Consider the following 24,351-nt stretch of genomic DNA (forward strand, 5'->3'; position numbering starts at 1 on the left):
TCTTTACCCTCAATTTCCCTATATTCTACTAATATTCTCGTCTAACTATTCTCCTGGACTTCCACCCAATCATGGCAGACAAAGAGTGTGAGATGCCCAGGATTCTATAGTGGCTGTTTGCAGGGTGGAGGAAGATTCAGTAACTGCCACACTGGATTCACTTACATAAGAAGAGAGAAAGAATCCTCAGTGCCTCTCACATATGAAAGAACCCAAAGGCAGGATGTCTACGTAATCCAAGGAGCCATCCATGGCAAATGATGGGTGAAAGAAGTACAAAGCAAGTCCAGAACAGGGACATTTTACAGTGAGCTGGGTCTTACATCTCTATAGTGTTTGACTCTAATATTCAGAGTGCATTTTTCAAAGAGTCAAGTCACAGAAAACAAGACCTCTGCTTCTGGAGGTCAAAAGAAAGTATTATCCATGAGTATTAGAATGCAAACTCAAGGTTTGTCCATGACACAATGTCTACAATGAAGAGGGGTGGGAGGAGGAGAGCAGAAGAGAGTTACAAGTCCAACCTGGCCCAGCACACCCCAGCCCAAGGAAAGTAGGATTCAAGAAAACCTAAAGAAAAACTTGCACCTCCTCATTCCCTACAGGGTGCACTCAAGGAATTTCACCCTACTCCTAGGTTATTAAAAAACTCTTTAGGGCTGAGGTTGTGGCTCAGTGGTAGAGTGCTCACCTGGCATGTGTGAGGCACTAGGTTTGATCCTCAGCACCACATAAAAATAAATGAATAAAATCAAGGTATTGTGTGATTGTACAAAAAGAAAAAAAGGAGAGAGAATGTTTTTAATCCTTTTCTTTCATCCTTGGAAGTTGCAGTAAGTTCAGTAATCAGATCAACTTCTAATGGTTCCAGAACAACTAGAATTGTTCAAACCAGATGTCTCTTTCTTGTATTCCCAGGGACATTAACTGTACATTAATATATAATTATGTGCATACTATTACCTATTATTATGTGAAATGTAACATAAAACATATAAATAACTTTTTATGAACAGTAAGAAGGAACACTGAGATGATCTAACATGAGCAACTGGGGGAGGTGACACTCTTATCCCGTTTGCGAGATTTCACCTCCCCAGAGCTTGGCCATTTAGGTTCAGGGATATCTCCTGTAACTTTCTCCACCCAATCAACTCTCTTGTCAGTTTCTCCACCCAATCCCACCTACTGCATGGAAATCTGACCTCCCTATTGGCTACCTCATACTTTTAAACAGCCTGTTTTGTGACATCATTCTCCCACCAAACCTACTGCCACCTGGTAGTACCTTAGGGTTTCCATGGAGTTGTAAACAAATTTGGATCATCGCAAATGACCAGTGACCAGTAACCAGTATCAGTGACCAGTGGCCAGTGGCCAGTGGCCAGTGGCCAGTGACCAGTGATCTCCACACTGGGAGGCATGCAATCTCTAGTCAGTCACCCAGACATCCTCTGGGGTGGTCTCCTCATCCTTTGTATCTGCAATTGATGTCACCTCCTCTCTGACAATGTCAGGTATGGAAAGAAACTTTTTAAAAGTTTTTCATTAGACTTTTTGCTGCCTCAATGTACTATAGGAGTCCAATTAGCTTAGAGTAATAGGGAAAAGGATGGAAGAAGAAATCTGGAGACCTAATTTGAGTTTTCACTGACATGTACTAGGTATGGGAGGGATGATCATTTACTCCTCACAAAATCTGTTTCCTCATCTGAACCAGGAGGATAACAGACTGCTTGTGCACTGGTCCCTTTCTTTTCTAATACTGAGTCTTTTGTTAAAATATTTTTAGATGTTGATAGAGCTTTATTTTATTCATTTATTTATATTGGTGCTGAGAATTAAACTAGTGCCTCACACATACCAGGCAAGTGCTCTACCACTGAGCCACACCCCTCTAATATTGAGTCTTAAGGGGCATGCTTATAGAGAATGAAATCTGATCTGGGGAGTGTCTTCTTTTCAACAGGAAGAGAGAAAATTGAGGTGGAGAAGAAAACTCACACTGTATACCAAGCGGATTCATCTGGAACAGTGTCCCTCCACCAATACTTCCACTTCAGTATTTCAAATTTAGTGCTGTTCAAAAAGGGACATTCATATATTTTGGAGTTTTCTGTTTAAACTAGGTGAAAAGAGAACTAGGGAGAAGGGAGAGAGGACAGGGCTGTAAGGAGGCAGATATTCCAGGGCAAGGAAATTTGGGACTGTTGAAGCACAGGGCAACAGGAATTTAGTGGGGGGAGAAAATATCAAAATAAGTGAGAAGAAAATGTGAGAATAGAAGAGATGAAGAGCATAGATATGGTCTCAAGGAAAAAAAAAGATTGTTGGGATGGAATGTGCAAGAGAAACAAAGATTTTAAACAGATGCAGATAGTATATAGGGTAATCTTCCCACCACCGTACAGTTGACGCTGGTTGAGAGAATGTCTAGATTAATGGACGAGCAAGGAAAATAAGGGTAGAATTGTGGCATCACTGTGGAAAGCAGTGTCTCAGAAAACACACATTGGGTTTTTTGGAGTTTTTCTATGGCCTCTTTGAACACAGATGACCTAGACAGTTTGAACATAAACATTTTTAAAGTATGTTTTATAAACGAATCTTCCCCTAAACATGCTAATGAAAGTGGTACAGACATGCCTGAGGAAATACAGTTTTCCATGTCCTATTTTACTCTGCTTTTTAAACTACATGAATTTTTTAAAAATGACGTGCCCTAACCTGCATCAGAAGGACATATTCCTGTGGTGATAGGTAGTTTTCAAGTGGAAGCTGTTGTACATTTGTACAATAGTTTTATTTCTTCAAGAGAGTATATACAAATATTCATTAAACTTTCTTTAAAGCTAAGAATCAAAAGAAAGACATACGTAAGAATGAAATTCAAGCTCCATATCTCTAATTTCACATTTATCTAAAGGAATTTTTGGTTTATCTACATTACAAAGAATTTTTTTAAATTCTAATTTATTTTAATTGTAAACAAATAGGATTCATGTTGTGTCTGTTTGTACATGGAGTAACAGCATACCATTTGTGTAATCACACATTTACATAGGGTAATGATGGTTGATTCATTCTGTTATTTTTTCCTCGCCCCCACCGCTCCCACCCCTCTTTTCCCCTCCATAGAGTCCCTCCTTACTCCATTCTTACCCCTCCCACCCTCCATTATGTGTCATCATCCGCTTATCACCGAGATCATTTGTCCTTTGTTTTTTTGAGTTTGGCTTATCTCACTTAGCATGATATTCTCCAATTTCATCCATTTGCCTGCAAATGACATAATTTTATTATTCTTTATAGCTGAGTAATATTCCATTGTATATATATATACCACAGTTTCTGTATCCTTTCATCAGTTGAAGGACATCAAGGTTGGTTCCACAATCTGGCTATTGTGAATTGAGCAGCTATGAACATTGATGTGGCTGTATCTCTGTACTATGCTGATTTTAAGTCCTTTGGGTATAGGCCAAGGAGTGGGATAGCTGAGTCCAATGGTGGTTCCATTCCAAGCTTTCTAAGGAATCTCCACACTGCTTTCCAGAGTGGCTACACTAATTCGCAGCCCCACCAGCAATGTATGAGTGTACCTTTTTCCACACATCCTCTCCAACACCTATTGTTGCTTGTGTTCTTGATAATCGCCATTCTAATAGGGGTGAGATGGAATCTTAGGGTAGTTTTGATTTGCATTTCTCTTATTACTAAAGATGGTGAACATTTTTTTCATATGTTTGTTGATTGCTTGTAGATCTTCTGTGAGGCATCTGTTCATATCCTTAGCTCATTTGTTGATTGGGTTATTTGTATTCTTCATGTAGAGTTTTTTGAGTTCTTTATATATTCTGGAAATTAATGCTCTATCTGAAGTATGAGTGGCAAAGATTTTCTCCCACTCTGTAGGCTCTCTCTTGGCATTGCTGATAGTTTCCTTTGCTGAGAGAAAGCTATTTAGTTTGAATCTATCCCAGTGGTTGATTCTTCCTTTTATTTCTTGTGCTATGGGAGTCCTGTTAAGGAAGTCTGATCCTAAGCCAACAAGGTGAAGATTAGGACCTACTTTTTCTTCTATAAGATGCAGGGTCTCTGGTCTGATTTCAAGGTCCTTGATGCATTGTGAGTTGATTTTTGTGCAGGGTGAGAGATAGGGGTTTAGTTTCATTCTGTTGCATATGGATTTCCAGTTTTCCCAGCACCATTGGTTGAAGAGGCTATCTTTTCTCCATTGCATATTTTTGGCACCTTTGTCTAGTATTAGAAAATTGTATTTATTTGGGTTTGTGTCCATGTCCTCTATTCTGTACCATTGGTCTACCTGTCTATTTTGGTGCCAATACCATGCTGTTTTTGTTACTTTTGCTTTGTAGTATAGTTGAAGTTCTGGTATTGCGATACCCCCTGTTTCATTCTTCCTGCTAAGGATTGCTTTAGCTATTCTGGGCTTCTTATTCTTCCAGATGAATTTCATGATTGCTTGCTCTATTTCTGTGAGGTAGGTCATTGGGATTTTAATTGGAATTGCATTGAATCTGTATAGCACTTTTGGTAGTATGGCCATTTTGACTATTAATTCTTCCTATCCAAGAACATGGGAGATCTTTACATCTTTTAAGGTCTTTCTTAATTTCTTTCTTCAGTGTTTTGTAGTTTTCATTGTAGAGATCTTTTACCTCTTTGTTTGATACCCAAGTATTTTATTTTTTTGAGGCTATTGCAAATGGAGTTGTTTTCCTCATTTCCCTTTCAACTGTTTCATCGCTTGCGTATAAAAATGCTTTAGATTTATGCGTGTTGATTTTATAGCCTGCTATTTTGCTGAATTCATTTATGAGGTCTAGAACTTTTCTGGAAGAGGTTTTTGGATCCTCTAAATATAGAATTCCTTCCTTCCTTTTTCTTCTTTCCTTCCTTCCTTTTTCTTCCCCATTATGGGGACTGAACACAGGGTCTCATACATGCTAGGCAAGCATACTTCCACAAGCTATATCCCCAGCACATCTTGTTTTCTCTCTGAGACAGGATCTTGCTAAATTGTGCACACTGTCTTTGAATTCTTGGCCTCTACAATCCCAATGCCTCAGCATCCAGAGTGCTGGGACCATAGGTCCAACACACCATGACTAGACTCATAGTGCTATTTTGCTTCAGTTTGTGCATATAGCAGGGAAGAACAGGGATGGTTTAGGTTTCATTTGTTTTGCAGTACCAGGGATTGAACCTAGGGACACATTACCTTTAACCTACATCCTGAGCCCTTTTTCAATTTTATTTTGATTGAGTATCACTAAAGTGCCAAGGCTGTCCTCTAACTTGTGATCATCCTGCCCCTGCCTTCTGAGAATCTGAGATTGCAGATGTGTGCCACTGCAACCGGATTAAAAACATTTTTCTTGAAATATTTATATACATACATTGTGGATACCTAAATGTTTACAGTTACTTAAATTGGCTGCTTATTACACAATTTTTATTGATACAGCTTCTCTGTCTATAGGTACTGGTTAGAAATTCATTCAAAACTACCTTTTCTTTTGGGCAGTGTTTTGATTAACACTATTCACTACAATAAAGGAGAAACATTGACTTCCATTATATTGTATGTATGATAACAGAACTTCATTTCTTAGTAAATTTGCTATGCTGTGACACTTCCTCATATCCCAATTTTCATTAGTATCTAGGTATTCTTTGTAGTTCTCTACTTTTTTCATTTTTCCTATCTTTCCAGAACTTACTACATCTTAGTCTATATAAATCTTATGTAATATGCTGCTTTTATTCATGGATGAATTATGACTGTATGTGTTATTGTCAACACTTAAAACATGACTAACCTAAAGCTCAAAAAGTTTAAATTACATTTTCTTACATGAAGAGATTCTAGAGAAACCTACTCTGAGTTAGTCATGTTGATGTTGGATTAGAAATCAGGCTTGAATATCAAAAACCAAGGCCCTGTAAATTACCATCTGGATGGTACAAGCAAACTCTAGAAAATGGCACACGACCTGCACAAACAAAATGAGATGCTGAAGAAAACAGTGGTGATATCAGTACTGTTTTCTTTGAACAGAGAAAAAAACAATATCATACTTCTTCTGATTTCTGGTATTTGTCTACAGCACAGAGTACTGGCAAGGGAGTAAGTTTCCATAAATAGATATTGATATGGAACAAGTCATAATACTTTCCTGACCCTTGGTTTACTCACTTGAAAAACTGATACTGTTAGACATTCTCTAACTTCTAAATGCTTCTGTTGAAAGGCATTTTCATGGGCCAAAATTAGTGGAGGCTCAAGGGAAAGGTAGGTCAGGGAGGAGGATGTGTATAGAAAACAATGTGTGGTTCAGACCACTAGGGTCTTCGGTACCCAACTGGAGAGAAATAGCAGTTCATCAGCAGAATACCAAACTGCTCCAACACTTGCAGCCATGCTAAATGGTTTGATTTGGGGAATCTCAATGATTATTGGTATTAGAGGCTTCCTGACTGCCACAACAATAAGATAATACTGTTTCTCAAGTATCATAACAATCTGTCATACTCAGCAATATTTACATTATCCTCTTATTCCTACAGAACATTTCCAGAATTCTTCTATATTTGGAACTGCAAGTTCTCTGCCTCTCTCTCTTCCTGTGGTGAGCAATGCAGCTTCCCTAACAGGAAGTGCATGTAACTTCTCCAGAGTCTCTGCTCCAGCTGTCAGTTCGGCATGGCTATTGCCTTCAAACTCGGGCACCTCCTTCCAGCCACTCATGGGCAGTGCCTACCTTTATCAACATTCTAGCACAGCCATGTTGTCTGGGGTTACTAGCCAGCAACAGATCCCCATGGCACCTGCCTCCTATCCAAGTATTTTTGAGTGGGATATCACAGGAGGTGCTGAGAAGAAGTCATCTTCATTAGGGGACTTTACTCTGACTGTCATTGATCAGGACACAGCAGCTCCTTCCATGTCTATGACAGCCCAGTATGATACAACTTCAGATGCCAATGCCATGGTCCCCGAGTATCCATCACTGACGGCCAGGCTCATCCAGGTGACAGCATCTCAGATTCCAAATCGGCCACATACCCTGTCACTTCCTTACCAAGAAGGAAGCCAGGTCAACTACAATGATCAAAACACTCTGGAGCCTCTGATCTCTGGAGATCTTGGTCCCTACCTGCAATCCTATGACTCTGTGTCATATGCAGGGAGTAGGGCCACTGTCCCTCAACCAGAAATGGTGATGGTGTTGAAGGAGGTTCAGCCAACAAATGTCCTACCATCAGTCTCTACCCCTGGCATCTACTACTCTGTGTCCACTCAACCTATCACACAAACAAGTTTTCAAGGTGAGTACAAAGAGGAACATGGTGAAGGAATAAGATCAGCATTCAAAAGGAGGGTCATATAGGCAGCCAGGAGCTGTGGGTCTACAGATATATAGAATTTAAGTCCTGAGACTTTAACCCCTATTCTTATACAACAGTTTGCATTTTCAGGCTCTACAAGAAGAAAATGCAGGTATGTTAATGGCCATTCACTATGCATTTAAGAGACCTCCAAGAGCACACTGGAGGCAATTAATTTTCAATGTCTTGGTAGCTCAGTCCCCCTACACCAACACATTATGAATCTATTTCCCTGATTTTGCTTTGCTGTCTAAGGAAGATACTTCAAAACTGACCAAGGTAGTGACAGTTTAGTTTTCCTTCGTTAAATCCAGGATTTAAACTTTTTATTCAGAGATCCTGTGCGAAGTGGGCATCTCAAAATTGGTCTGTTGACAAATATTTTATGAGAAAGCTCCAACCTCTCCTATTCATGGTGTTCAGTGTTCATATATCCTTGGGAGAGTGGAGAAAATTCACAGGATGCTACATTAGAATGATAGGCTTCATTAAACATTTTTTGAGGCTTTCACACGTAAGAGGCAAAAGTGCTGCCACTGAGTCATGCTGCCATGATGATGTTGCCAACCCAAACGTAGGACATCTAGTGATCATCTGTAACTAAGGGTTGGCACCTAGTTCCTAACTGAGGCCTGTTCATGGTCCTTCAGAAGAGCTACTAGAAATGCCTTCTCCACAGTTGGTAGGTTCCCTGATTATTGTGGTGCTGTGTAGGGGGAGCATCCTACTTACCATCCTCCTTGATTCCTTTGTAGTGATGGAAACTTCCCCAGGGATGGAGGCTTCCGTGGGATTGCGATATCCAAGTCAGACATTTTGTCTGCCACAACCTCCAGAATTCCTTAAATCCTGCAGTAGCAGAAGTATCCAAAACCTCCAAATACTGGAGAGTAATCCACCAACTGAACTTGAGGACATTTCAATAATAACTGCAGGCCAGAGCTCTACTAATTTCATGGCATTGCCTCCAACTCAAAGTGAGGAAGAAACAGACAGTAACAGTTTGGATGAGATTAAAGCCATGTTTTCAAACCCTCTGGATGCCTATATGTTTGCAGTAGAAAACCAGGATCCTCCACTACTCCCTTTAGAAATCTCTGATATCCACCAGCTTCTAGCCTCCATTGGTCCTCTGGACCAAGAGGAGATGCCTCATTCTGAACATATCAATCTGGGAAAGAGTTGCCTGAGTCCTGAGGACCAAGGCACACTTGAAAATGGGATTGAATGTAGCAGTGGTTTTTCAGACCTCACTGCACTGGTGGAGGATATTCACCTTCCTGAGCTTTTCAGTTCCTTCAAAGACCTAGACCAACCTGGAAGTCCTCAAATCATAAAAGCCAATGATACCAGAGACATCATGGTGAATCAGGAGCAGGTAAACTCAAGTGACATAAAGGGCCATGCTGATCAAGGTAGGAAGAACAAACATAAAGCCTCGGAGCCTCCTGATGGGACTCCTAAGGCCAAAATGCAGCCAAAGCACCCACAGTGCCCATTAGAGGGAGACATTTCTTGCAGTGATGCAGACAGTCTCAGGGCTCCTGTGAACACAGTCATGCATTCTAACAGCAAAGCTAAGAAAGTCGCATCTAGCAGGAAGAGCAAAGCTAAGGATCATGGGCAGGAAAAGCGCAAAAGGAGCAGAGAAAACAACTCCAAGAAAGCTGAGGATTGTAAGCAGGCAGGCAACAAGGCCAAGACAGAAGAGAAGCCAATGGTTCCTAAGGCAAAGCGCAAGAGAATTCAACCTGAGCTTAGCCATGAGACATTTAAAAAGCCTCGAAGTTATCTAGGCATGCACATGCTGGAGTCAGTGCAGGTTTTTCATGCACTAGGGAAGAAGAACGATAGGAAAACTGGGTTTTCTTCCTCCCGGGCCCTGGGAAACTCAAGTAGTACCAAAGAACCCCGTCCTTGTCCAGCTAGGGAACCCTGGCTGCAGGTTAAAGGTCCTGAGAAAACTCAAGTCAGAGCCCAGAAACCAGATATCAGTGCTGACAAAGAGTGTCCATCTCCATCCCAGCATGAGCTTCCACCTCCTGGGAAGGTTAAATTGGTGCCTTTGCCTTTTCTGTCCCCAGAGAAACCTCAACCTCGACCTGTATATCGCAGGCCACAGTCTCTGGCCTCACGTAGACCCACTGTGGCTTACCCTGCCCAGCCTGCTTCTACCAGCTCAGCTCAACCCAGGGCAGTCAACCAATCCCGACCAGCTCCTGCCAACACATCTTTGATGCATCCTGCCAAGCCAGCTCAGCCAGCTGGATCCCACTCAATCCATTCAGGCTTCACCACTTCTACCCAGCCTAGTGTCCCTCAGTCTGCTGCCTCTAGGCCTGCACCCTATACAACATCATCTTGTACTTCTATCCAGCGGGGCCCTGTCTCCACCCTTGTGAACAAGCTCCAGTCCCAACCACCCAAGCCTCAAAACCGATATCTGCTCCAAGACTTTGCTTTACAACCAATTCCATGGAGGAAACCCAATGTTCCTGAGCCAGTAATGTCAACTCCCATCACAGAAGAGCAGAGGCCAGAGCGGGAAGCCATGAAGAAGAAGGCTCAACAAGAGCGCGAGAATGCTGCCAAATACACTTCTTTGGGGAGAGTGCAGTTTTTCATTGAGAGGGAAAGAGAGATGGAAATTGCTCACTACTATGGCTATACAATGTAAGAGCTGCTAAGACTGATGGTGCCACGTGGCTGCCAGTTAGTTTCCACATGTATATAGATAGATAGAAATTTATTTATTCTCATATGTTTTCAAATATAACTAAAGTTTGATGAAGAAATGTAATAAAGTTGATTAATACCGAAGTAACAAAGAGACCTTTTGGTACAGCTGAGAATTCATGGATAATGAAGAGGCCTTTTGGTACGGCTTGGGTAACAGTTAGTGTTCCACATATAAGACACATATAAATAGATGCAAATTCATCCATTCTGATGTAGTTTCAAAATTTAATAAAATCAAATAAAGTAATGTAATGGAAATGATTCATAGATAAATAATAAGAGAATTTTGGTACTATTTGATACCAAATTGTTTTCTACATTTATATATTTTGATAGGTACAAATTAACTGATATATTTTTAAAGGTTAATATAATTTAATAAAGAAATTGTTTAATAGTTAAGCAATAAAGAGGTCTTCTGGTACCACTGGAGCACCATATACTTTTCCACAAAGAAGTAAATATATGTAACTTAGGGTTAGAATTCATCATTCTGATATACTTTTCTAAGTTAATAAAACTGAATAAACAACTGATTAATAGATAAGTAATAAAGAGAACTTTTGAGTTTTGAATTGCTGTGAACTGTGGTTTTCTTTGGTAGAGGTGGGGATTAAAGCCTGCATGAGAAGAAAGGAACTGAACGTGGGACAGGATAACAGGGGAAAAGGACAGGAATTGAGGAATGAGGAAGGAATATGATCTAACACTAGGAAAGCTAAAGGGTTTATTAGAAGAATCAGGAATGGGTAAAATGGTTGAAGTATGACACAAAGTTTGAGATTAGGTTAAAAGCATAAAATCTGAAACAAGTAGAAAATAGCAGAAGAATGGGTTCAGGTTAACCAGTAGAAATGCAAAAATCAAACAAAAAACCCTCATGGAGAATAACCTAGGTTATATGACCTACCAGAAAGGCTTTTCGGTAAATTATCTTCAGGGCACAAGTCCAGCTTATTCATGGCTGGGGTGGGAAATACAAAACACACGGGAATCTACCAGGGGTGTGGCAAGGGTTCACAGTCATCCTGAGGGCAGCTGATAACCTGGGACCTAGCCAAGTGAACTGCAGCAGTAGGAGGCCCACGCAGAACACAGCCAGGAATAAATCATCATTTACTCAACACCCATGCACCAGGGCAGCAGAGACGCACTACTTCAATTAGCCTTCAAATGCGTAAGTCCAGTGTACTGAGCCACTTTACTAATGATGTAGTGCTGTAGGATCAAATTGTAAGCAGAGAAACAAGGCGTCAATCTGAGGCCTATGGCCTCAAGTCCTTTTGATCCCAAGTGCTGTCTGGCAGCCAGCCTGGTTTTCAGAGCACAGTATCCGGACATTACTGGTAGTGGAGATCACACCTCAAAACAAGGATAAATAACTAAACTTAGGGTCCTGTCAGTCCTCGTCCACTGATTCCTTCACGTGCCGCCCTCAGAGACCACTGCCATCTACCGACGCTCACGAGAAACATCAGTTCTTGGCGTCCATCTCCACCCTATGCGAGCAGACTATACCCGTGTGCAGCGGATAGCCAGCCAACAGCTGCAGGACCCAGAAACCCAAAGCTGTGCAGGCTCTTCCGGAGGCCAGAGGCCAGAGGCCAGAGTCCTCTGGCACAGCTGCCCTGGGAGAGGGTGACCGACAGTGTGGGAGAATAGGAAAAGAATGGAGTAGCGGCAGAAAATGACGGAGGCACTGGAGCATCACCATGCAAAGATTACTAATATACATTTTAAAATTATTTCTGTAGATACAAATACATATAAACTTCATCATTGAAAAGTGTGCAATTTTGTGGCATTTAGTAATTTCTCGAGGTTGTGCAACCATCGCCACCATCATAACATTTTCATGATCCCCCAAAAAAACTCTTCTGTGTGTGAGAGGTCACTCCCATTCCTTCCTCGTCCTGCCTCCAGGCAACCATTAATCTTTGGTTTTTGTCTTTTTGGTTTTGTTTGTTCATATAAAAGGAATCATACAATATGTGACCTTTTATAGTTGACTTCTTTGAATTAGAAGACTGTTTTCAAGGATTATCCGTGTTGTAAAGTGTTGAGTCCTTCATCCCTTTTTCAGATTGCCTATGATTATATTGCATTGATATCCCACATTTGTTTATATGACTACATCACCAGTTTAACTACAAACCATGTACAACCTTAGGGAAGGGATGTTGTACTCCATGTACATAATATGCCAAAATACATTCTATAATCATGTATAACAAAAAGGACATAGCTTTTTTATTTTAAAAAAATTAGAAATACAAAAAGTTACAGCATGTGTTTTAAGCCAATATATAAAATAAACGTGTAAACAAAACAGAACATGATAAAATCCCTCCCCGAAAGTGCACCAAATAATCCTACAATTTCTTATGTCATTTAACTCTTTTTGTAATTCTCAACCTTGGAGATCTTAACTTTTTACCAAAAATGTTTTTAATTATTAGGAAATAATTTATATAACTTATAGCTAACTGGCTGGAAACAAAGAAACATAATAGGTCTAAAATTAAACTGATTTCTCATGTATACATTTAATCATCAATTTTAACAAACACACATATTAAAGGTCTCTCCAAACATGCATATGGAAACTTGTCATTTTTACTGCTGAAGGAGAGACCAGTCTTTAAAGAAGCTATGGGTGATATTCCAAACCAAGATTAATCTCCATTTCTGTTTTTTTTTAAGTATATTATGCTTTATTGAATTCCTTCATTTGCATTAAGCAATATAGTATTCATCAATTTCTGTACAATTTTGGGCAAAACACAAAGGCATTATCCTTATTGAAAAAGAGACTAAGTTAATACAATGTGCACTGCTTCTCAGGAAAGGGTCAGATGGCAAACAGACTAGAGATCCAGTACACAAGCCACCAGGGATCACAGATTTCCACAATATAATCCACTGTTGTAAAGGTCATAAAATGAGCCAGCGAGGAAGACCCCAAACAAAAGTATCTAGAGAGCAAGATTTAAAGATGATCTGCCTTCCACCATTGGGACAGATGACAGAGCCACACCCAAGTGCCACTGTGGCAACAGACTGGCTGGTCATGGCCTCTGACCACAAGTCCTGGTATTTTAAGCAGCAGTGGGGGAAGGGGCATGCTCAGTATGTCTCATCACCATATGTGATAACCTAATTAAATTCCTCACACCACAGTGATAAGACAAGTCACCCTCAAAAGGGCTCAAAGTGTTCTTCCTTTTGGAAGAAGTGCGTGGAGGGTAAGGGAGGGATCAGTATGGGTGTTCAAGGGCTGAGGGAGAGGGTAAGGACAGGGCTCATGTGCCGGGGTCCAGCCCTAGCAGGAGTCCATGGGTTCCACACTGGTAAACAGGGCGCGGGGAGACAGTGTCGGCGATGGATGGAGAATGAAAGACACAGACTCTAGTTCTGGTGCAATCAATCCCACTTTATTCTGGGGGAGGCTGGGTTTATATACACTTTTCTTCAGGCTATGATGACAGGCTTATGATTAATAAAATCAAAGAAGTTTCCAAGGCATAGGCAGAAATTGTTTTTACTGAAAGATTGTGAGAAATCAGTAACCGTACAGATTACAATTATTTTAAGAATATTTAACTAAGTCAATGAGCTAATACAATGTTTATTTCCTTAAAATCTAAACTCTATGTGACCTAAGACTATTATTATTCTCGTGGTTAAAGCGATAGACAAATAATCTCACATGACCATTTCTACTAGGTCCATCTGATTAATATCTAAATTGCTAAGTTACAGGAGGGCAACAGTCCCAATGGTTCCCATGGCTAAGTTTTTATACCAAATAGATTACATTGTCTTATGTAGCTCTTTTTCTCAGAACAGGACATTGTGTACCAATGTTTATTATAGGAGTGACCTATTTTTTGCAGGAAGGAAGGAATGTTGAGAAACCTTATTCTTTTACCTTACCACCACACATAAACAAAACCATCATCTGGATTAAACCACCCTGTAGGAGACAGGGGGAGATCTATATCTACCTTCTCTAAGGACTTGCCTTTAGGGGGGTAGCAGGGCTTGCCATAGATAAAATAAGCTCGTTCATATCTAGTAGCTACTGTGGGAGGTGCTTTCTGCATACTCATGGTTGGAAAGACAGACGGTTCCGTGGCCAAATTTATGTACTGCATTACATGTTCATAACTAGCACCCCAGGAAGAAGACACATCACACAGTGGTAAAAGAGTTTTTACTACTTGTGGCTGAGAAGGAGTTATAGTCCCTAATGTTTTATTAATATACTTGGGAAATTATGCAGTATTCCCTTCACCCTCAGTGATTACTACCAAGAAATAGTATGAATAATATAATATTAGAAACATAATGCAGAAAAAGCACCAGAGCCCGGAGGCAAGCATCTGGCATCTCCCGGGACGATGAGTCCTTGCAAACATCATTCCCCCAGTGGATCCTTGTCAAGCACTGGTTGGGTTGCCAGGCACCCCCGCACTCATATCTCTGGATAATAGTGTTTATTTGCATGATAGATAGTACAGGTAATTTAAAATAAAGGAAGGATAAATTGTAAGGAATTAGGCGAAGGAAAAGAGAAAAGTGGTGATAATAATAACCCATTAATATTATCCAAAGGAATGGGCCCATTTGGATTTGGACAATAATTAGTGCTGAAAGGTTTGTAAATTCATTTTAATGATTCTTTTCAGAATGCTCAGGGTGTACATTTTTCCATACATATCTTTCATAAGATTTTTAACAATGCAATGTTACAGTTTTACTGTAGCCTTCTTCTGAAGGGACAACTTCACCAGGTAATTCCAATTACAAGTGAAAAAGAACATCATTTGCATCCAATAATAATGTACAAGCTTAAAAGACTCCAATGCATTTGAGACATTTGCCTATATTAGAACATGTTCATCCCATCTTTTTCTTTCCAAGTATTTACTTTTCAAATTCTGTCATTTTCATATTCCCAATGGGTTCACAGCAAACATTTTACCAGTGTGAACAATTTCTCTTTAGTATACATCCCATTTCTGCTTTCAGAGCACCCCCAGTCCTTAGCAATGTTCTAGACAGGCTGTTGTAGCATTGCAATGCAAGCGCTGAAAACCTGCATCTCCCAAGACAAATGTTTCCAGGTGATAGCTGCAGACAGGGAGGAGGTGTTTTTTTATCACTCCTAATGTCTAGGAGGCATTAATCTCTTTCCAGGTGAATCCTCTCCAGAAGCTGCCTACAGATCCCTGGCCCAAAAAAGGTCAAATTCCTGAGTAACCAAGAAAACTGTTATGCTCACTAGAGAACCCCTCAAAAAAACTTATATAATCCCAATCCCTATCTTTGTTCAGTGGCTTATTTTGCACCAGGAAAATGGGTCCATCACAACTATGACTCCATTCCTGAATAGGGCTTTTGGCTGATTCTTGAAGTTTGTATCTGCCGCTAATCTAACTGCTGTTTAAAAATGAGGACAGGTAGTCAGAAGCCACTACCAGTCTGTTGCCACAGTGGTACTTGGATGTGGCTCTCTCATCTGTCCCCATGGTGGAAGGCAGATTATCTCCAAATCTTGCTCTCTGCATACTTTTGTTTGGGGTCTCCATCTCTGGCTCATTTTGTGGCTATTATAACAGTGAATTATATTGTGAAATTCTGTGATCCCTGGTGACTTGTGTCCTGGATCCCCAATCTGTTTGTCATGTGGCCTCTTCCTGAGAAGCAGCACACAGTATATCACTTATTCTCCTTTTCAGTACAGATAATGTCTTTGTGTTCTGCCCAAAACTCTATAGAAACTGATAAATATTTTTAATGCAAATGAAGGAATGCAATAAAGAGTAATATTCTTAAGGGGGAAAAAAAAAAGCTGGGACTGGATCCTGCTGACTTTTGGCCATGGTATGGAGTTTGCATTTTATCTTGAGAGCAAGAGAAATCCATTGAAAAGTAAATTGAGAATGTGACCTAAACTTGTATTTTTAAAATATGAGTGTTGGCTGTTCTGTGGTAAATGGTGGAGGGTTGCTCAGAGAAGGCAGGAAAACCAGCTAGGAAACTCTTTCAGCAACTCAGCAGAAGGCTAATGGTTTGGAGTAGTGTAGCATAGCAGCATGGGAGAGGCAGATGGATTTGTGAATGGAGGTAAGTCCAGAGGATTTACTTATAGTCTGGGGAAAAGATGCTATCATGGTTGAACTCAGGTTTTTGCCTTGAGCAACACGGTAGTCTATTTCCTGAGTGTGTGTCACAAAGGGTTTGAGGAGTAAGTCACTTGTCATCCTAGCTACTCAAGAGACTGAGGCAGAGGATTGTAAACTCAAGGGCAGCCACGGACAACTTGCTGAGACACTGTGTCTGAAATATATAAATAGTATTTACAAATAAAATAGATTTATAAATAAAACAGAGATGTAGTTCAGTGGTAATGCCCCTAGATTGTTGGTTTCTTAACTTTTTGACTTGTTAAACTTGGGATGCATATGAGATGTTCAAGCAGAAATGTCAATAGGAGGTTGAAAGTACCAGTCTGAATGAACTCAGAGCAGAGATCCGGGCTGAAAATATAAATAAGAGTGACCTCAAAATGAAAATGGTTCTGAAGCCATGAGAACAGCTGAGACCTTCTAGTGAAGAGATTCATAGCCCAGGGTCCAGGAAACTCTGAGGGATTCATGGATAGAATTCAGGGGGACCATGAAGTTGAATGATGAAAATGGTTCTTATTATTACTATCCACCAACTGACATTTAGCAGTTTTTTCCATGTTGAATGTATATTTCTAACTTTGTCGCCAATAGCTATCAAGATATTTTCATGTCATATTAAAATTGTTCTGATATCCCAAAATACCATCTACATTTATCTCTACTTCAGAATTATGGTATAGTATTACTAAATCAATGACTAGATCCTGTAATATACTGTGTTAATAAATTCATTCGCATTTGGTTATACATAAAGCTGAAAGTACTAGGAATTTAACTGTGTTTGAAAATAGGTATATGGTGGCTTGGTAGGAAGGGGTGGGAACTGTATCTCATCAGTATATTGGTACCAAGGGAAGCATGGATCATGTGTTGGAAAATCAAACTAGCACAGAATATTTTGAAAATCTCTCTTTCCCTGGGATGTCTTTCTTCTGAGGTATGAAGTGTTGGCCTAAATCTTTCTCTCCCTTTGCAGAAGAAGGAAGTGGAAGAACTTGCTGGGAACATGACTATGCAGGAAGAGCTAGAACAGGATAGCCACATGACACGCAGCAACAGCTGGAACAGGAACAGTTCCATGCCTTTGAGGAAATGATCTAGAACCAGGAGACAGAAAAAGAGTGACTGAAATTTGTACAGGAATTTGAAAGGTGGACCCTGGCCTAGGTGGCCTCTGGTGCCTGACTTGGAAAAACCCTCCTTGGATGTGTTCCCCACCTCACCCATGTATCCACACAGCCTTCAGACTGTAACACAAAAGCAAGGCCAGCTAGGCCAACGGGGGTGGACAGGTCCTTGAAACCTAAAGAACTAAGAACCTCCCAAGGCAGTGAGTCTGTTTGCTGTTGTCCTCCCACTTTGCTGCCACAGTATCATTCTTGAGGACTCAGCCTGGGAGGGCCTCTGTGATCCCACTTACCAGCCTTTGATAACAGAATCCCATTAAGGACTGCCATAGTGTGCCCTGTCACACTGGCTCACTTATAAGAGGACTTTGTTTAAAATATACAATTTACTTGAAGCCAGGTCAGTTTTCTGAAAAGCTGGTACTATCCCTGAAAGTCAAACCCTCACCTTTTAAGGTCATTCAGAGATTGAAAATGTTTAGTGAATTAGAGACCACCATTGGCTTTTTGTAAAAACTAATCCTAATATGTACAGAACCATGATACAAATCAATGACTGACTTTAAAAAAAAAGAGAGAAAAAACAGGCTACTGAATTGTGCTTGCCCTGAAAGCATTCCTGATAAGGAACACGATAAAGGTAAAGATCATGTGTGGTGGGTGATAACTCAGTTCAACCATAAAAACTACTGGCAGACTTACCTCCTGTCACCAATAATGACAATCAAGAAAATAAGAGGATCCAAGATGGCGGACTAGAGGGTGACTGCATCTCCAGTTGCTCCAGAACCCAGGATTCAAGAAAGGGAGGCATTGAGAGACTCGGACTAAAATAGAACCACGGGGTGAGTCTCCCCAACCCGGCGAAGCTCAGCTGGGCGGCAGGCCCAGATTCGAGTGGCTTATTAGAGTAGGACAGGGCAGATAGTGTCTCCCCCAGGCAGCTCTGTGCAGATTGGCGGTGGGCTCCTCCCACAGGGACAGATCCTCCAGCCTAGTGGAACAGGCTCCCCAGTGAGAGCCCTTCTGCACAGAAGCAGTGTGGCCAGCTCCGGCCCGCCCCGCTGCCAGCTCCGGCCTGCCGCAGGTTGCTTCAGAGACCAGCACAGGGCGCCAAGGACTTCCCCAAGCAGCCCAGCCCCCTCCGGCGGGAAGCGCCTCTCTAGGCTAGCTTCCCGGGGCAGACCGCCCAGTGAGAGCCTCTTGACGCAGAGCCAGCCACAAGTCCCCAAGCCAGCGGAGACCTCCGACACGCAAGCAGCTTCTGGGACCAGGGCTGGGCAGCCAGAGACCTCTCCAGGCAGTCTTGTCCCCCTCCAGCTGCAGGCTTTTTCCACGGGGCGATCCAAGATGGCGGACTAGAGGGTGACTGCATCTCCAGTCGCTCCAGAACCCAGGATTCAAGAAGGGGAGGCATTGGGAGACTCGGACTAAAATAGAACCACGGGGTGAGTCTCCCCCACCCAGTGAAGCTCTGCTGGGCGGCAGGCCCGGATTTGAGTGGCTTATTAGAGTAGGAAAGGGGAGATAGATTCTCCCCCAGGCAGCCCTGAGCACTCTGGCAGTTAGCTCCTCCCACAGGGCCAGATTCTCCAGCTTCGTGGAGCAGGCCCCCCAGTGAGAGCCTTTCTGCACAGAAACAGCGCACAGCCAACTCCGGTCCGCACCATGGCCAGCTCCGGCCTGCCCGCAGGTTGCTTCAGAGACCAGCACAGGGCGCCAGGGACTACCCCAAGCAGCCCAGCCCCCTCCGGTGGGAAGCGCCTCTCTAGGCTAGCTTCTCGGGGCAAACCGCCCAGTGAGAGGCTGTCTACACAGAGCCAGCCACTAGTCCCCAAGCCACTGGAGAACTTCGACCTGCAAATAGCCTCTGGGACCAGGGCTGGGCACCAAGAGACCTCTCCAGGTCTCTCTCCCTGGAACCAGTAATGGGCTAGGGGCAGCATTCTTTGGAAGCACTGCATTATCAAATTAATCCAAGACTTCTGGCTACTGAAGGCTGGTAGGTGATACACTGGAAATCTACAGGGACCTATAAGCCAATAGAGGAAATCTACAATATCACAGAGTCACACTGATATCTGACCAATATGAGAAAACAAGGGAAGAAAATGTCTGAAACAAACCTAGATACTATATCAATAAAACCCAATGACAGCACAGCAGAAGAAATGTCAGAAAGGGAGTTCAGAATGTACATACTTAATACAATCAGGGAAGCAAACGAGGAGATGAAAGAACAAATGCAGGCATTAAATGAACGTACCAATCAACAGTTAAAAGAGCAAATACGGGAAGCAAGAGAACATTTCACTAAAGAGTTAGAGATACTGGAAAAAAACCAAACAGAAATCCTTGAAATGAAGAAAACAATAAACCAAGTTAAAAACGCCATAGAAAGCATAACTAATAGGATAGATCACCTGGAAGACAGAACCTCAGATATTGAAGACAAAATATTTAATCTTGAAAACAAGGTTGACCAAACAGAAAAGATGGTAAGAAATCATGAACAGAATCTACAAGAATTATGGGATATCATGAAGAGGCCAAATTTAACAATTATTGGGATTGAGGAAGGCTTAGAGAAACAAACCAAAGGAATGAACAATCTATTCAATGAAATAATATCAGGAAATTTCCCAAATCTGAAGAATGAAATGGAAAACCAAGTACAAGAGGCTTATAGGACTCCAAACATGCAAAATTACAACAGACCTACACCAAGGCACATTATTATGAAAATACCTAACATTCAAAATAAAGACAGAATTTTAAAGGCCACGAGAGAAAAGAATCAGATTACATTCAGGGGGAAACCAATAAGAATATCAGCACAGTTTTCAATCCAGACCCTAAAAGCTAGAAGGGCCTGGAACAACATTTACCAAGCCCTGAAAGAAAATGGATGCCAACCAAGAATCTTATACCCAGCAAAACTTACTTTCAGATTTGAGGATGAGATAAGATCCTTCCACGATAAACAAAAGCTAAAGGAATTTACAAAAAGAAAGCCAGCATTACAGAACATTCTCAGCAAAATATTCCATGAGGAAGAGATGAAAAACAACGATGTAAATCAGCAACGGGAGGAACTAGCCTAAAGGAATAGCCAAATAAAGGAGAAACCAAATCATATCTAAAAACAAAAATGAGTCCAATGACGAGGAATACAAATCATATCACAATAATAACCCTGAATGTTAATGGCCTGAACTCATCAATCAAAAGACACAGACGGGCAGATTGAATTAAAAAGAAAAATCCAACAATATGCTGCCTGCAAGAGAACAATCTCATAGAAAGAGATACCCATAGACTAAAGGTGAAAGGGTGGGAAAAAACATACCATGCACACGGACACAGCAAAAAAGCTGGAGTATCCATCCTCATTTCAGATAATGTGGACTTCAAGCCAAAACTAGTCAGAAGGGATAAAGAAGGACATTACATACTGCTTAAGGGAAGCATAAATCAGCAAGACATAACAATCATAAATATCTATGCCCCAAACATTGGCTCATCCATGTACGTCAAACAAATGCTTCTCAATTCCAGATATCAAATAGACCACAACACAATAATACTAGGTGATTTTAACACACCTCTCTCACCGCTGGATAGATCGTCCAAACAAAAATTGAATAAAGAAACCATAGATCTCAATAACACATTCAACAATTTAGACTTAACCGACTTATATAGAATATACCATCCAACAAAGAACGAATACACTTTCTTCTCAGCAGCACATGGATCCTTCTCTAAAATAGACCATGTCTTATACCACAAAGCTACTGTTAGCAAATACAAGAAGATAGAGATACTACCTTGTACTCTATCAGATCATAATGGACTGAAATTAGAAACAAATGACAGAATAAAAAACAGAAACTTCTCCAATGCTTGGAGATTAAATAATACACTATTATACGATGAATGGATAACAGAAGACATCAGGAAGTAAATTAAAAAATTCTTAGAAGTAAATGAGAACAAAGACACATCATATCAAAATCTCTGGGACACTATGAAAGCGGTACTTAGAGGAAGATTTATTTCATGGGACGCATTCAACAAAATCAACAAATAAGTAGAAATCAACAAATAAACGACGTAACACTACAGCTCAAAGCCCTAGAACAAGAAGAGCAGACCAACACCAAAAGTAGTAGAAGAAAGGAAATAGTTAAAATCAGAGCCGAAATCAACGAAATTGAAACAAAAGAAACAATCGGAAAAATTAACAAAATAAATAGTTGGTTCTTTGAAAAAAACAAACAAAATTGATAAACCCTTAGCCACGCTAACAAAGAGAAAGAGGGAGAAAACTCAAATTACTAAAATTTGGATGAACAAGGAAGTATCACAACAGACACCAGTGAAATACAAAACATAATTAGAAGCTATTTTGAAAATCTATACTCCAACAAAACAGAAAACCTCAAAGACATCAACAAGTTTCTAGAGACATATGAATTACCTAAACTGAATGAGGAGGACATACACAACTTAAATAAATCAATTTCAAGCAATGAAATAGAAGAGGTCATCAAAAGCCTACCAACAAAGACAAGTCCGGGACCAGATGGGTTCTCAGCCGAGTTCTACAAAACCTTTAAAGAAGAGCTCATTCCAATACTTCTCAAAGTATTCCATAAAATAGAAGAGGAGAGAACCCTCCCAAACTCATTCTATGAAGCCAATATCACCCTAATACCTAAACCAGACAGAGATACATCGAGGAAAGAAAATTTCAGACCAATATCCTTAATGAACATCGACGCAAAAATTCTCAACAAAATTTTAGCAAATTGCATAAAAAAACATATTAAGAAGATAGTGCACCACGATCAAGTGGGTTTTATCCCAGGGATGCAAGGCTGGTTCAACATCCGGAAATCAATAAATGTCATTCACCATATCAACAGACGAAAAGTTAAGAATCACATGATTATTTCAATAGATGCAGAAAAAGCATTCGATAAAATACAGCATCCCTTCATGCTCAAAACACTAGAAAAAATTGGGGAAGTGGGATCATTCCTTAACATTGTGAAGGCCATCTACACTAAGTCCATGGCCAATATCATTCTAAATGGTGAAAAACTGAAAGCATTCCCCCTAAAAACTGGAACAAGGCAGGGATGCCCTCTTTCATCACTTCTATTCAACATTGTTCTTGAGACTCTAGCCAGAGCAATTAGACAAACCAAAGAAATTAAAGGGATACGAATTGGAAAAGAGGAACTCAAACTATCCCTGTTCGCTGATGACATGATTATATATTTAGAGGAACCTGGAAATTCCACCAGAAAACTCTTAGAACTCATAAGTGAATTCAGTAAAGTAGCAGGTTACAAGAACAATGCTCATAAATCCAATGCATTTTTATACAAAAGTGATGAATCTTCAGAAAGAGAAATTAGGAAAACAACCCCATTCACAATAGCATCAAAAAAAAATAAAATACTTGGGAATCAATCTCACAAAAGAGGTGAAAGACCTCTACAATGACAACTACAGAACACTAAAGAAAGAAATTAAAGAAAACCTTAGAAGATGGAAAGATCTCCCATGTTCATGGATAGGAAGAATTAATAATGTCAAAATGGCCATACTACCAAAAGTGCTATACAGATTCAATGCAATTCCAATTAAAATCCCAATGATGTACCTTACAGAAATAGAGCAAGTAATTATGAAATTCATCTGGAAGAATAAGAAACCCAGAATAGCTAAAGCAATCCTCAGTAGAAAGAGCGAAGCAGGGGGTATCGCAATACCAGATCTTCAACTCTATTACAAAGCAATAGTAACAAAAATGGCATGGTATTGGTACCAAAATGGAAAGGTAGATCAATGGTACAGAATAGAGGATATGGACACAAACCCAAATAAATACAATTTTCTCATACTAGACAAAGGGGCCAAAAATATGCAATGGAGAAAAGATAGCTTCTTCAACAAATGGTGCTGGGAAAACTGGAAATCCATATGCAACAGAATGAAATTAAACCCCTATCTCACACCCTGCACAAAACTCAACTCAAAATGGATCAAGGACTTCGGAATCAGACCAGAGATCCTGCATCTTATAGAAGAAAAAGTAGGTCCAAACCTTCAACTTGTTGGCTTAGGAGCAGACTTCCTTAACAGGACTCCCATAGCACAAGAAATAAAAGCAAGAATCAACAACTGGGATAGATTCAAACTAAAAAGCTTTCTCTCAGCAAAGGAAACTATCAGTAATGTGAAGAGAGAGCCTACAGAGTGGGAGAATATCTTTGCCACTCATACTTCAGATAGAGCACTAATCTCCAGAATCTATAAAGAACTCAAAAAACTCTACACCAAGAATACAAATAATCCAATCAACAAATGGGCTAAGGAACTGAACAGACACTTCACAGAAGAAGATGTACAAGCAATCAACAGATATATGAAAAAATGTTCAACATCTCTAATAATAAGAGAAATGCAAATCAAAACTACCCTAAGATTTCACCTCACCCCAATTAGAATAGCGATTATCAAGAACATAAGCAACAATAGGTGTTGGCAAGGATGTGGGGAAAAAGGTGTAATCATACATTGCTGGTGGGGTTGCAAACTAGTGCAGCTACTCTGGAAAGCAGTGTGGAGATTCCTCAGAAAGCTTGGAATGGAACCACCATTTGACCCAGCTATCCCACTCCTTGGCCTATACCCAAAGGACTTAAAATCAGCATACTACAGAGATACAGCCACATCAGTGTTCATAGCTGCTCAATTCACTATAGCCAGACTATGGAACCAACCTAGATGTCCTTCAGTTGATGAAAGGATAAAGAAATTGTGGCATATATATACAATGGAATATTACTCTGCCA

General features: G+C 40.5%; 1 protein-coding gene, 2 long non-coding RNA genes and 1 pseudogene across 5 annotated transcripts in view; 2 read left to right on the forward strand and 2 right to left on the reverse strand.

Annotated features, from left to right (window-relative positions):
• LOC306644473 overlaps positions 1-24,351 on the reverse strand; it is a 178,830-nt gene that overhangs the window by 62,245 nt on the left and 92,234 nt on the right. The window lies entirely within an intron of this gene.
• The window catches only part of LOC306644476, a 117,491-nt gene that overhangs the window by 61,262 nt on the left and 31,878 nt on the right, over positions 1-24,351 (reverse strand). The window lies entirely within an intron of this gene.
• LOC306644495 (uncharacterized protein C2orf78-like) lies at positions 72-10,093 on the forward strand (the record flags this gene model as incomplete). Its single annotated transcript, XM_079111538.1, has 4 exons — positions 72-87; positions 1,440-1,517; positions 6,595-7,356; positions 8,172-10,093. The coding sequence occupies 4 exons, from the start codon at positions 72-74 to the stop codon at positions 10,091-10,093; spliced, it is 2,778 nt and encodes a 925-aa protein (XP_078967664.1).
• Positions 16,257-24,351, forward strand: part of LOC306644496 (centromere protein I-like) — a 28,273-nt pseudogene continuing 20,178 nt past the window's right edge. The window contains exon 1 of the transcript in view: positions 16,257-16,287. The product of the transcript in view is annotated as a centromere protein I-like (transcript). The remainder of the gene's footprint in view (positions 16,288-24,351) is intronic.

The sequence above is a fragment of the Sciurus vulgaris genome (genome assembly GCF_902686455.1).
Source record: "Sciurus vulgaris genome assembly, chromosome: 14".
NCBI classification, from domain to species: Eukaryota; Metazoa; Chordata; class Mammalia; order Rodentia; family Sciuridae; genus Sciurus; species Sciurus vulgaris.